General features: G+C 39.6%; 1 protein-coding gene and 1 non-coding gene across 2 annotated transcripts; one reads left to right on the top strand and one right to left on the bottom strand.

The window, feature by feature from the left end:
• Nucleotides 1-6,028: 6,028 nt before the first annotated feature.
• Nucleotides 6,029-6,139, top strand: LOC148698550 (small nucleolar RNA R71). The gene has a single exon (XR_015960253.1). It is a non-coding gene; the product is annotated as a small nucleolar RNA R71 (small nucleolar RNA).
• A 5,000-nt stretch (nucleotides 6,140-11,139) lies between these two features.
• On the bottom strand, nucleotides 11,140-13,219 carry LOC148698551 (uncharacterized). The gene is made up of 4 exons (XM_088677134.1): nucleotides 12,957-13,219; nucleotides 11,814-11,932; nucleotides 11,517-11,689; nucleotides 11,140-11,208 (listed from the first exon to the last, which is right to left on the bottom strand). Exons 1-3 carry the CDS (start codon nucleotides 13,206-13,208, stop codon nucleotides 11,629-11,631), a joined length of 432 nt encoding a protein of 143 aa, XP_088533260.1. The 5' UTR covers nucleotides 13,209-13,219; the 3' UTR covers nucleotides 11,140-11,208; nucleotides 11,517-11,628.
• Between the last annotated feature and the right edge of the window lie 1,497 nt (nucleotides 13,220-14,716).

The following is a 14,716-nucleotide window of genomic DNA, read 5'->3' on the forward strand; positions in this document are numbered from 1 at the left end:
CTACTCCTCACAGATTTCACTCAAATTTTCACTCAGATCCTAAGGTTTAGTCTCTCAACAACATATATGAGTGAAATTATGTAAAGGAAATCAAAATTCTCACATATGAAATCTGAAATGGAAGCACAGTTTCTGAGTAGATCTCATGAAATGAATCAAATGCTAAGAATATAGATAACACACACACTTACCATCACCCATGAATACATCCTCAATGATCAGCTAGGTCTTTCTCAAGGTTGTAATGCAAGGCTTAGGGTATAGGTTATGAAAGACTTGATATGAAATACTAGAGCTTGGGGCATACCAAAGTGTTCTTGAGGATCATGCTCTTCACTTGCATTTGCTTTCTTTCTTCTTTGTTTTTGGCATCCAGGCCCTATGTCTTATAATGAGGAGATTTGGAACTTGTATCCATTTTAATTCTCTTCTTTTTTTTTTTATAACCCTTTTTTTTTTTTTTTAGAAGCATCTTCAACATAGGCGCCCTCGGTACATGCCACAATCTTGTTCTATAACTCAATCTGCCCTTAGTCTTCATCACATTGGTATTCCCCAAACTATAAGGTATGGCTTGTAATGGGCTAGAATGGGTAGAGTATGGTGTGGGTGATGAAAGAATTGGGCTAAAGTGTTTGGCTGCAACGAGGGTGAATGGAACACACAAATGGGTAGGATTTAAGCCTTTTAGTAGTTAAACATGCATAGCCTAAAATCATCTCATTGAGTTCATTCACGAATGATACTAAACACATGGTATCTGCAAAGAGAGTAATTCTTAGTATCCAATCAAAATAGAAGTAATGAGATCATTTAAAGTGAAATTGAAAGAAAGAGATAGGAGTAGAAACACTTTAAACCCTCTCAAAGAAGCATTTAGGCTCAAAATAACTCACTAGGGTAGTCTCCACTATTCTTCTTCCAGAATTTGAGTATGGTACCTCTATCATCATAATTTCAAGAGTTATAGCTTTATAAATGACAACAAGATGCAACTCTTTTCCATAGCAACCCAATTGTTTGTTTTCAAACATAGTCCTCATATACATTCGTATTAGCATGCAAAAACACTTTTAACCAACACTAACACTTCAAATAGGCACAAACACAACACAAAACTTCCAAACCACCCCCAAACCTAAACTAAACATTGTCCTCGATGTTTAAAATTGTATGCAATGTAAGTAGGCAAAGAAAATGGAATGGCAACAAAATAAACACAACATAAAGAAAGAACACAAACCACACTAGGTTGCCTCCTAGCAAGCGCTTTATTTAATGTCTAGGCAAGACATGGTAGCTTGTTCATGGTGTTGAAAATTCAAGAACATCTACGACTTGATACACTTGCTCTTCATCCACTTTATCCAAATATGGTTTCAATCGCTGCCCGTTGACTTTAAAAGAGGTGTCATTCTTCATGTTCTCTATCTCCACAGCTCCATGGGGAAATGTTTGCAAGACTTTGAATGGTCCCACCCACCTAGACTTCAATTTTCCTGGAAAAAGTCTCAAACGTGAGTCAAACAAAAGTACTTTCATACCTTGGTGAAACTCCTTCCTTAGGATGGCCTTGTCATGATAGAGCTTAGTCTGTTCCTTGTAGATTTTGGCATTCTCATATGCCTCATTTCTAAGCTCTTCCAACTCATTAAGTTGGAGCTTCCTTGCTACTCCAGCATCCTTGTAATCAAAGTTGAACTTCTTGATGGCCCAATATGCACGGTGTTCAAGCTCCATTGGCAAATGACAAGCTTTCCCAAACACAAGGCGATAAGGACTCATGCCAATGGGGGTCTTGTATGCTGTTCTATATGCCCATAATGCATCATTTAACCTCAATGACCAATCCTTCCTTGTAGGGCTCACAGTCTTCATCAAAATGTTCTTGATCTCCCTATTGCTAATCTCCACTTGTCCTGAGGTTTGAGGATGGTACGGGGTTGCCACTTTGTGATTGATGTTGTACTTCTTCATCAAGGATTCAAAAGGTTTGTTGCAGAAATGGCTGCCACCATCACTAATAATAGCTCTTGGGGTTCCAAACCTACAAAAAATCACATCTTTAATAAAACTCAACACAACCTTATGATCATTAGTTCTTGTAGCAATGGCTTCAACCCATTTGGATACGTAATCCACTGCCACTAATATGTATAAGTAGCCAAAAGAGGATGGAAATGGTCCCATGAAGTCAATTCCCCAAACATCAAAGAGTTCTACCACCAAAATGTTGTTCAATGGCATCTCATTTCTTCGGCTAATGTTCCCCATTTTCTGGCACCTATCACACTTAGAACAAAAATCAAAAGCATCTTTGAATAAAGTAGGCCAAAAGAAACCAGATTGTAAAACCTTTAGCGATGTCTTTTTGGCACCAAAATGGCCTCCACATGCCAATGTGTGGCTAAACGTTAGAATGCTTTGTTGCTCACTTTCTGGGACACATCTCCTAATGATTTGATCAGGGCAATATTTAAACAAATATGGTTCGTCCCAAACGTAGTGCTTTACCATGGCAAGGAACTTCTTTCTTTCCTGAAAAGAAAGGTCATTTCTCATTATACCACAAGCAAGATAATTCACAAAGTCCGCATACCATGGTTCTTTTTCTTGAACAACAAAGAGTTGTTCATCTGGAAATGATTCATTTAGGGGCAAGGGTTGTCCCACTCCATGGTTTTCATTAAGCCTGGACAAATGGTCAGCCACAACATTATCACTGCCCTTCTTATCTCGAATTTCCAAGTCAAACTCTTGTAGTAAGAGTATCCATCTAATCAAGCGTGGTTTAGCATCTTTCTTTGTCATCAAATACCTAATGGCTGCATGATCAGAAAACACAATAACTTTAGATCCCACAAGATATGACCTAAACTTTTCTAAGGCAAAAACAACAGCAAGCAACTCCTTTTCAGTTGTGGAATAGTTAAGTTGAGCATCATGCAGAGTCCGGCTTGCATAGTAGATCACATGTGGAAGCTTGTTCACCCTTTGCCCTAAAACTGCACCAATAGCATAGTCAGAGGCATCACACATCAATTCAAAAGGTAACGACCAATCTGGTGCCATAATAATAGGGGCCGAGGTTAGTTCATTTTTCAAAGTATTGAATGCATCCATACAAGCCTTATCAAAATGAAATACAACATCTTTAGCTAACAGATTGCATAATGGACGGGTGATCATTGAAAAGTTCTTAATGAAACGACGATAAAAACCCGCATGGCCCAAAAAACTTCTTACTCCCTTCACAGTGGTGGGGGCTACCATATTGGTGATGACGTCAATTTTGGCTTTGTCTACCTCCATTCCTTTGCTAGAGATTACATGTCCCAACACAATTCCTTGTTTCACCATGAATTGGCACTTTTCCCAATTGAGAACCAAATTTGTTTCCTGGCATCTTTGAAGTACTAAAGAGAGATGGTTAAGACATTCATCAAAAGAGGAACCAAACACTGAGAAGTCATCCATAAATACCTCAATGAACCTTTCTACCATGTCAGAGAAGATGGCCAACATACATCTTTGGAATGTTGCTGGAGCATTGCAAAGTCCAAAAGGCATTCTCCTGTATGCAAATGTGCCAAAGGGGCAAGTAAAGGTTGTTTTCTCTTGATCCTCCGGAGCGATTGCAATTTGATTGTAACCTGAGTAACCATCAAGAAAACAATAGTGTGAGTAACCCGCCAATCTCTCAAGCATTTGATCTATGAAAGGCATAGGAAAGTAATCTTTTCTAGTGCTAGAATTCAACTTCCTGTAATCGGTGCAAACACGCCAACTGGCCGTGGGCTTGGTGGTCACAAGCCCATTGTTTTCATTCCTCATCACAGTGATTCCCACCTTCTTAGGCACCACCTGAATAGCACTCACCCATTTGCTATCAGAAATGGGATATATGATCCCCACATCTAACAATTTTAACACCTCATTCCTAACAACTTCCTTCATGTGTGGATTGAGCCTTCTTTGTGGCTCACGGCTTGTTTTTGCTCCTTCCTCCAAAAGGATCCTATGCATGCACATGGTAGGGCTTATTCCCTTGATATCTGCAATAGACCAACCAAAAACAGATTTGAACTCTTTTAACACCCTAATTAGTTTATCTTCTTCATTTGGGGTGAGATCAGAAGCTATGATAATTGGATGAGTTTCAAATTCAGCTAGATATGCATATTTTAGATGTGGTGGAAGTGGTTTAAGTTCAAGTTTTGGTGCTTTAACATTAGAAGGAGTTAGATGTGACATTGATGATTCTAAAGGCTCAAAACGAGGTGAAACATTGAAAGGATACAATGCTAATGCTTCCAAAGCAGCTACTTCTTCCATGAGTGCATCTTCCTCATCAAACTCATCTTGAGATTGACTCAAAACAGTTTGCAATGGTTCATCCGATTGTGCCTGCAAGAACTTAGAGAAAACAAGTGAATCAAGCACATCAATGGCATAACAATCAAGAGATGACGAAGGATGAGAAAGAGATTCAAACACTTTGAATTGAACTGTCTCTCCTAACACTGTCATAGTGAGGAGTCCATTTTGCACATCAATGATGGCCTTGGCCGTGGCCATGAAAGGTCTCCCAAGCAATATTGGCAACTCACGATCATGTATAGGAGCTTCTTCCATGTCCAACACTACAAAATCTGCAGGCAATATTAGTTTATCAACTTGAACTAGGATATCTTCAACTATACCTCTTGGATATTTAACTGATCTGTCTGCAAGTTGTAATGAAATGGTGGTGGCTTTCAAATCTCCCAAACCTAGTTGAAGGTACACTGAATAAGGCATTAAGTTGATGCTAGCACCCAAATCAAGCATTGCCTTCTCTACTTTCTTGTCCCCTATGGTGATGTTGATAGAGAAACTGCCTGGATCCTTGAGCTTTGGTGGAAGTTTTCTTTGCAAAACTGCACTCACATTCTCAGACACCACAACCTTCTCATGGGGTCCATACTTCCTTTTGTAACTGTTTAACTCCTTGAAGAACTTCCCATATGCCGGCATGTTCCTAATGACATCAAGCAAAGGTAAGTTAACATTCACTTTGCTTAGTATATCAAAAATTTCTTTGAATGACTTATCCTGCTTGCTCTTGGCAAGTCTTCCAGGGAATGGTATTGGTGGAGTGTATGGTTTCTCGGCCTTGTGAAGATTTGGTGCTTCTAGTGAGGAAGTGGCATGGCTTGGTTCCTCAATTGATTTCTCATTGTCTCCTTGAGTGACACCTGCATTCACATGATCATATTCATTAGTAACTTCATTGCCAACTCTATTATCAATAACCTTACCACTTCTAAGTGTAGTGATTGCTTTGGCTTGCTCTTGGTTCCTTTGGAGTATCACGGGTTGGCTTGGAAACTTCCTAACCTCTCTTTGGTTCAAGGCATCTGCAATCTGCCCCAATTGTGTCTCCATTTTGGTTAGGGCTGCTGAATGTTGTTGGAGAGTGCTATTTGTGGACTGTTGGAATTGCAAGGTGTTTTGGGCTAACAATTTAACCGTATCCTCTAGACTAGGGGCAGGTTTTGGTTGGAAATTTTGGATTGGATTGTTGTTCTTCCATGAAAAGTTGGGATGATCTCTCCAACTCGGGTTATATGTGTTGGAATACATATCATTCCTTGGTCTTTGGTTGTAAGAATTCATGAGGTTCACTTGTTCTTGAACATACTCGGGGTAAGCTTCCCTAGATGGACATTGGTGAGTAGGATGGCTTGGTATGTTGCAAATGGCACACACTTCATTAGCTTTTGGCACCATGTTGAGCACGGATTCAAGCTTCCTTTCTAGGTTAGCTACCTGCAACAAAAGCTCATGGTTAGAACTTGTTTCATAAACTCCAACTTTCTTACCCCTTAAATCTTTGTGTTGAGCATTAGACCCCAACATCTCATAAATGTTATATGACTCTTGAGCATTCTTTTTCTTCAATGCTCCACCTGCTGCATTATCCACAGTTGATTGACAATTTTGGGTTAGTCCATCATAGAAAATTTGCATTTGTAAATGAAAAGGTAACCCATGGTGTGGACATTGTATCAAGAGGCCTTTAAAACGCTCCCAACACTCATTGAAAGGTTCTCCATCATCTTGTTTGAAGTTGAAGATTTGTCCCCTTAATGTGGCTGTCTTTTGAGTGGAAAAGAACTTCTCCAAGAACTTCTTAGCCACGGCATCCCATGTAGTGAGGGAACCTGGTGTTAGAGTCATCAACCAACTCTTGGCCCTATCTTTCAAGGTGTAAGGAAACACTCTCATCCTCAAATTTGCTTCACTTACTCCCTGCAAAGGTAAACCACTCACAACATTGTAAAACTCTTTAATATGAGCTAAAGGGTCTTCATTAGGTAAGCCATAAAATGAGGGAAACATATGGAAATGTGAAGATTTGAGATCATAGTTTCTAGCTTCTGAGGGCAGCAAGATGCATGAAGGTGAATTTGGTATGATTGGTTGAGCAAAGTCCTCCAAAGCTCTAAGCTCATCTAGGTTGCCCGCCATCTCTTCTTCTCTTTCCCAATCAACTTGCTCAGATCCTTTACTTGTTGAACTAGGTGAAGTCCCTTCCTCTTCCTCAAGGTTAAAGGATGAACTTGATGGCACAAGGTTGTCCAAAGTGTGGCCCTTTAATCTTTCAATTCTTTGGCCTAACTCAACAAGTTTATTTGACATATACTACCTGAAACAAAGTAACACAAGTGTGAATGAAAATCAAGAAGCAAACAACAACGAAAAGAACAAAAATAAACTTAAAAACGTTTGAAAAGACTCAAGGGATGTGGAACTAAACGCTTAGAACACTTAAACAAACCTAAAACCCAAAACAGCAACTAGAAGACTCAAAATTGCCTAAAAACCACTTTCTGGGCAGTTTTGAGCACCTACACTAATTTGGACGAAATTGGATGGAAACTTGAATCAAAACACTTATAAACACAATTCAAAACACTTTCTAACTAATTTGGACAAAACAAAGACTCAAAGGACACAAAACAGATTCACAAGACTCAAAACAAGCTAAAAACTCTCAAAACTGCCTAAAAACACAAACTGGGCAGTTTTGACACTAAACTCAATTTTGGACGAAAATTAGGTTTGAGCTTGACTCAAAATGCTTCAAAACACAAGATAAGACAGATTCTAAGCCTAAAACCTAACAAAATATGGGGGAAATTGTATTTGGACGAAATGCAATTAAATGGTCAGATTATAACAAAAGCAGATTGTAAAGCAAGTTGATGTAAACCAATGGATAATGGAATGGCTAAGGGATTCTTTTCCACACCTGAAATGTATGCAACTTAAATCAACTTCCAATTATCAAATCGACAAGTTATGAACCTTGACACTAATCAAAATAGCAAACAAGCAAACAAGCAATTACAAGGGACTGAAATCAGTCCCCGGCAACGGCGCCATTTTTGTTGATGTATATTTCCTTCCTAATGCAAGAATATATTTAGTATAATGGCATAAGCAAGGGTGTCGAATCCACAGGGACTAATTGGACCTATGTAACTACTTGTTTGCAAGAAATCTAAGAAATGAATCAAATTAGTCTAAATAAGCAGATTTGAATCAAACTAATCAAACTATGCAGATTTGTTGTTTTAACTTGAAAGCCTAAGAGAATGAAGTAAACACAAATCAATGAATCAACAACCAATATAATGAGATAGTATCAATGGAAATGAAACTAGGGATTCGATTTCACCATTGCTCAATTAAATCCATGTTTGTTAAGTTGGTTTATACTCATTCATCTACAAATTTCTTGAATTTGTTTCACTTGGATATGATCAACCATATGATGTGTGGATTTGATCAAATGTCTATAATCTTGAACCTAATTGTGATGTGCAACTTTGGTTCATAATCTAGAGTATGTAATGCACAAGAAACGTTCACTAAACCAAAGGGAACACTTGGCAGGATGTTTGCCAATCTTTCCCTTCATTCATTCACAAATCCACCAATATTAGACATGATGTATGTTTTAATCTTGGCTAAATAACTTGTGGTTAACTCAAATGGCGATCAAGCATACAAATCAACCCACAAATTCACAATTATAACAGAGAATGAATCAAGAACTAGGTAGACAAACTGAGCATTCTAACTTAATTACATAGCAAACTTTGCAAGGTTACATCGAATCCCTAGAGGAAGCTTAGTTACAATTCATGTTTACAAAAGATTTGACATAAAAGTATAAAACATGAATGAACATAGAATTGATAAGAATGAACCCTTGAAGCAAAACTGATGTTGAAGTCCTTGAAGAGTTCCTTGGTGTTGCTTCTCCAAATGTGGTGCGGATGAAGTAGATTGGTTTGGTTTGGATGGTTTCTGCCCTTAGGACAGAAATGGACAGAGAATGGAGTGAAGTAGGGGGGTTTTAGAGTGTGTAATGGACTGAAAATGAAGAAGGAACCTTGCGGATGGGAAAGGGAGAGAAAATGAGCAGTTTCTGTGAAAGGAAAAGAATGTAGAATGCAATGCAATGGAGAGGGCGAAAATTAGGTGAATGATGGACAGAAAATGGAGCCAAATAGAGTGTGTGTGATCCCCCAACATTCAGATTGGATCTAACATTTGTTTAACTCAGATGGCAGAGCATAAATCAGATGGAATGATGGGTTTCTGAGTGTGATACCTGCAAAGCATGGACATGATCTGCAAGTGTGGTTTATTTAATCCAAAACACATGTGGAATGTCTGCAAGCATGAAGGGGATAACCTGAAATTGGTTATAATACTATGGGAATGGCAGAAAGCACACGGCATGGGCATAAGTGGAGCTGAAATGGCATGGAATGTTTAATTGAGGTGCATGTGGATTTCTGCAAAGAGAAGTGAAGAAGGGAAATGGAATGCACGGGTCAGGTTGTGGACATGCATGTGAATGCATGTTTTGATGTTTTAGAAGTGCATAATCTGACTTGGAACCACATGGGATTTGCATGACATGATTGTGTTTGTTGGTGGAAATATGGCTGAATGTTTTAGGCAAGGAGGTACACGGCACAAGCCATGTGGAATAATAAGAAATCTGCATGTTTTTGCCTTGTTTAGAACCACCCAATGTGGTCGAATTGCACCATTTTCCTTCATTTGCCTTCCAATTGATCTTATTACACCTTGGCTGCACACTAACACAAAACAATGTAAAACGCGACTAGTTTAATCCAAAACAATCACAAAGACACCAAGTAAGGAAGATATAAATGCATGCAAAATGTGACTTATCAAGAAAATGGCCAAACAATTTAAGGTATTGGTGATTTTTCCCACAGATAGAAGTTGAAATGGAAAAGAAGGAACAAATAAGGCTACTGACTCAATTTTGTCTGATATTAAGTTGATATTTCCCTTCCCTAAAACTTTAGAACTCTCACCATTGGCAGTTGAGACTTGAGACGGTTTTGAAAATTTTTCAAACTTGTGAAACTTAGAAACATGGTTAGTCATATGATCTGTGGCACCCGAATCAACAATCCACAAATCATGCATCATATTTACATTAAGAGCAGTTTTAAAAGCAGTCATGATACCTTGCATGTCATCTTGGGCCATGTGTTGTGTTTCTGTCAGAAATCCAGCAAACTTGCCTAGCAAAGCTATTGAATTTCCATCTTCAAAGCTGACCGTTTGGTCACTCTTAATCCTTTTTTTCTTGCTTTGAAGATACACTGCAAACTCATTTATGCGTGCAGCTGGATTTGCAGTGAAGCTCTTGAGTGCATCAGTCCTATGAGAGGTTGAGGTAGTTGCATTGTTGGCTCTATGTGGTGCACGGTTCAGTCTTTGTGAGTCCTTGTTATCCTTCATGAACTCTGGCTTTAATTTTGGATGTAAAATCCAGCATGTCTCCTTAACGTGACCAGTATAGTTACAGTGTAGGCACTTTAAGTGTGGATTCTTCACTTTGTATTTTCTTTCGTTGGCTAGATAAGCCCTTGCTTCAGTTACACTGGTCTTTGTGCCAGTGTTCATGACTTTCCTTCGTACTTCTTCACGTTGGATTGTTGCACATACGCTGGTGAAGGAAGGTAGTTCGGGGTTCATGAGTATGTGGCTTCGTAGGTCTTCGTATCCTGAATCGAGACTTGACAAGAGTTGGAATATCTTGTCTTCTTATGCCCTTTTCAGCAGTAAAGACGCCTCAGTTGTGTGAGGCCGATACATTTCCAGCTCATTCCACATGCTCTTCATGCTGCCTAGAAGTTGAACAAAGGGCTTTCCTTCTTGTTGTATGTTGGAAATGTTCTTCTTCAATTGAAACACACATGCAGCATTGTTCTGGTTACCATACATCTCCTTGACTGTCTCCCATAGTTTGAATGATGATTCAGAATAACTGAATATTTCAGCTAGTTTACGTTCTATGGAATTTAGGAGCCATGACATAACTAGCTGATCCTTGCAAAGCCAGATTTCATAAGTTGGTGAAGAAACATCAGGAACTTCGATGCTTCCATTTATGAACCCTAGCTTGGACCTTCCACCTAGGGCAAGACTCACTGCTCTCGACCAAGGTAAGTAATTAAACTCATTTAACAAGACCGAGCTTAATCTTTGATTTGGATTGACATCCACCTCAGACACGGTTGAGGAGGAAGGTATCTGGGAATCTCCAAACGAATAAGAATTCTCTTCCGCCATGTCGGAGATGGAATACGATCAGTTGGAAGAAATGCAGAAGCAGGTTATTTTTCCTTCTCTGATACCATATTGAATTTTTCTGATTTGAATTGTAATCCCTTTTTTATTTTTTTTTCTCTCTTGGAAAGCCTTATGGGAAGGCATACTTATATACAAAAGAAGCTGAAAGCTTTACACCCTACACACTTGTAATCGGATGCAACAGCACACATGCACATGCACATTCTTTTCCCTGCTGTCCATGTACAAAGAAAGCTGAAAGCTTTACACCCTTGTAATCGGATGCAACAGCACACATGCACATGCACATTCCTTTCCCTGCTGTCCATGAGTCAGCAATCACATGCACATTCCTTTCCAGAGTGCACACCCTTGCTGTCTTTCCTTTACCCATGCTTGCCATGCTGTATGCTTGCTGTGCTGTCTGTACATACAGCTTGCCGTGCTGTCCTTCTTCCAATAGTAAGATAATAAGGCAAATGAAGGAGGCCCTCATCGAAAGCGAGCACCCCAAGGAATGAATCCAGAGACCTATAAACGATAAATAAGAATGCGGTTACAGACTCACACATTTGATATTAGTTCATTATGTAGGACACAACAACGCATAAAGAATAAAAGATAATGGAACTTTAGGTGCAACAAAAAAAAAACACACAATGTGATGTGGAACAAAATAAAACAAAGGTTTTTTTTTCTTTTAGAAGACTGATGCTTTAGTTATGACTAATTCAGCACTTTTGCACTCTGGATTGTCAAATCAGATTTCAAATTTTGCACTATGCTTTTCACCATTTCTATCAATACCAAAATGAAAATTTCCACTCTTTTGTACTCACCAATTGGCCTCTTCAAAATTTCAATTAGTTCAATCCACATTCTAAGCAATCAATTACTGGGATATGAGGTGGGAGTCCCTGAGTGGATGGCTGTCTTGGTGGATCTGAAGTATTAAGCACATGCCTCTTTGCAGTTCTTGTTGACAACATCATCCATTTCTGAATCACGTATACTGAACAGAATTTTAGTGCAAATTTACAAGGCTACCGGACACATCTTTCCCAATTTTGAATTTCCTTTGAAGAACCACAGCATCATAATTTAGCTTAGAGAGAGAGAGAGAGAGAGATTTAAACCTTGTAAGAGCATTCCTTATTGATGCACCAACTACAATACTATTGAGGTAGTTGCAATTGATATATTCCAACAGTGCTTTAGCAACCCTATCATCAAGGATAACCTCTTTCACGTGTGCCTAAAATTAAAAAACAAATCAAACTGTATTAGACTCTGTATGCGATATTATGCGTAATACATTGTAGACTACATCTATTGTGACATCCCACATCGCTCAGGGGAGTGATCCTTATATGTATATTCTCATCCCTACCTAACACGAGGCCTTTTGGGAGCTCACTGGCTTCGAGTTACATGAGAACTCCGAAGTTAAGCGAGTAGCGCGCGAGAGCAATCCCATGATGGGTGGTGACCCACTGGGAAGTTGCTCGTGAGTTCCCAAAAACAATACTGTGAGGCAATGGTAAGCCCAAAGTGGACAATATCATGCTACGATGGTGGAGCGGGCCCGGGAAATGATCCGCCCCAGGCCGGGATGTGACAATTCGGTATTAGAGCCTAACCCTGGTCGCGAGTGTGTCAACAAGGACGTCGGGCCCCTAAGGGGGGTGGATTGTGACATCCCACATCACCCAGAGGAGTGATCCTTATATGTATATTCCTATCCCTACATAACACGAGGTTTTTTGAGAGCTCAATGGCTTCGGGTTCCATGGGAACTCCGAAGTTAAGCGAGTAGCGCGCGAGAGCAATCCCATGATGGGTGACCCACTGGGAAGTTGCTCGTGAGTTCCCAAAAACAAAACCGTGAGGGAATGGTAAGCCCAAAACGGACAATATCGTGCTATAGTGGAGCGGGCCCGGGATGTAATCCGTCCCGGGCCGGGATGTGACATCTATGGTGAAAATGATGTAGGTACAAACCCCTTTACGAGCGCAATATGTACAGTACGGGACGAAGATGCTATGTTCATCATTATCACCCGATTCACCATGAAGCAGAGAAAATGGAGGATACCTACGATTATTTTTGTGCTTGACATGGATAAGGATGATGTACAGATCGGTGCTAGTGGTTAAAAGATGATCAATAGCAGCATAACGAAAATTAAACTAGTTAAGTGCCTCTTACAGTATACACCATTTCGAATAAAACCCACAAAATAAAAAATTCAACCATGATTAAATTTAAGAAGAAATACCAAGAATTGATAGCTGCAGAGCACCAAAATGCTCATGATCGTGCTGATGAAATCCAAATCTATACAACTTTTGTCTTCCTCCTCGGTCAATTCCTTGAGAAGTTTCGATGTCGCCAACAATCTCTCCTCATCGTGGCCATGGTCGTGCCCACTGCCCTGACCGTGGTCGTCGTGGTGCGCATGACTGCAGCCGTGGTGGTGAGTGTGAGGCTCATGAGAGGCAAATGCACAGAACGCCGAAACAAAGCTCATATCCGAACAGAGCCCAACAACCAAAACAACAGCAACAAAAACAAAGCTTAACGGTTCAAAATCAAATTTTCTAATCCCAAAAAGTAGGACACATGATTGAAATCAAACATCAAGAGGCACCAAAAAATCAATAAAAATAATTAATTAAATAAAGGAAGTTTTAACGAAAAGCTCACGGTACTGTTCACTTTAACGAAAAATCACATTTTTATACTAAAAAGTCAATCCTGATACTATACTATTCACTTTATCCTTTATTTTGTCCTTATCGTTAAAACTCAAAGTTTTCAAACCATTTTCATTAGTTTTCCTTTAAATAAAATTCGTAGGAAGAAACCCTAGGAAACTAAAAGGCACACCACAATGGAGACTATAGAACTTGATATTGAAATTATACAGCTAGACAATGAGATTCCAACATGCGAGAAACCAATCCAAATCAACCTCACTAAGAGAGAGATCGTGAGAGGGCTGAGGGTGTTACAACCTGTACTTTGAAATATTGTATTTTATTTTCAAGATGTGAGAAATAACTATTTTACCTGAGTGGGTGTTTTAAATAATTTATTGAGCCTCGACTCGAAAGTTCAACCCTCATACTTTCTTAAGTTTCATAATTTATATTTTTCATACGTTAGTTAACGTCAAAATCGATTTTCAAATTGAGACCACGAGGACCAAATTGTTAATTTTACTACTTTGGAGGGCAATTGGGTAACTTTATTTAAATAATTTTAAGTGGGACTTAACCCACATCCGGCCCACTTTCTCTTTCTCCCTCTTCATGTTCTGAAATCTTTCTCTCCCTCTAACTCTCAACACTCCCCTTCTCTTTCTAAGCTCCGAGAGCTTCACCTAGCCCTCACCTCAACTCCCTCACAAATCGAACTCAAAATTCACATATTTTCAACCTCTGAGGCTTGAGGAACCCTGCAATGCACTTGCATGTGCCATCGGAGCACTGTGGGATCACTGGGATGCTCTACCATTAAAGCCGAGAGCTAAAGCTCTAAAACTCGAACCCAGGTGAGACTTATGTTCCTTCTTCATATTTCTGGGTTATGCATGTTGTTCTATGATCTGTGATGTTGGTTTTATGGCAAAACTCGAGGGTTTTGACCTCAGCTCTTCTCTATGCTAGGAACCCAGCTCCGACGACAAACTCCGGCGAAATGTCGTCAAGTTCAAAGTTGAGATGAGGTTTTGAACCACTTATTCGAGCCCTAACCCCTGCATGCACCTCAATCTCTATTTTCCAGTTCACGGCGAGTGTGAACGGACGAACTCTAGCGAGTTCGTGGCTGTGGGTGCACGGACCCCTTTGAAATCGAACCCAGGTAATTAATTACCTTGTTGCATGTGGATTTTGGTTGAGGATAATCAAGTTTGACCTGCAAGCATCATGTTCTTCCTATTCCAGAATCTGGCGATCTCCCCTGAGCTCAACTCTTCGAATCCGAGGTTAATTCGACCTCTTATCCACCTAAACCGAGTTTGGGTATACCATT

Source organism: Pyrus communis, chromosome 2 (genome assembly GCF_041283825.1).
Source record: "Pyrus communis isolate YQ-2024b chromosome 2, ASM4128382v1, whole genome shotgun sequence".
Lineage (NCBI taxonomy): Eukaryota > Viridiplantae > Streptophyta > Magnoliopsida > Rosales > Rosaceae > Pyrus > Pyrus communis.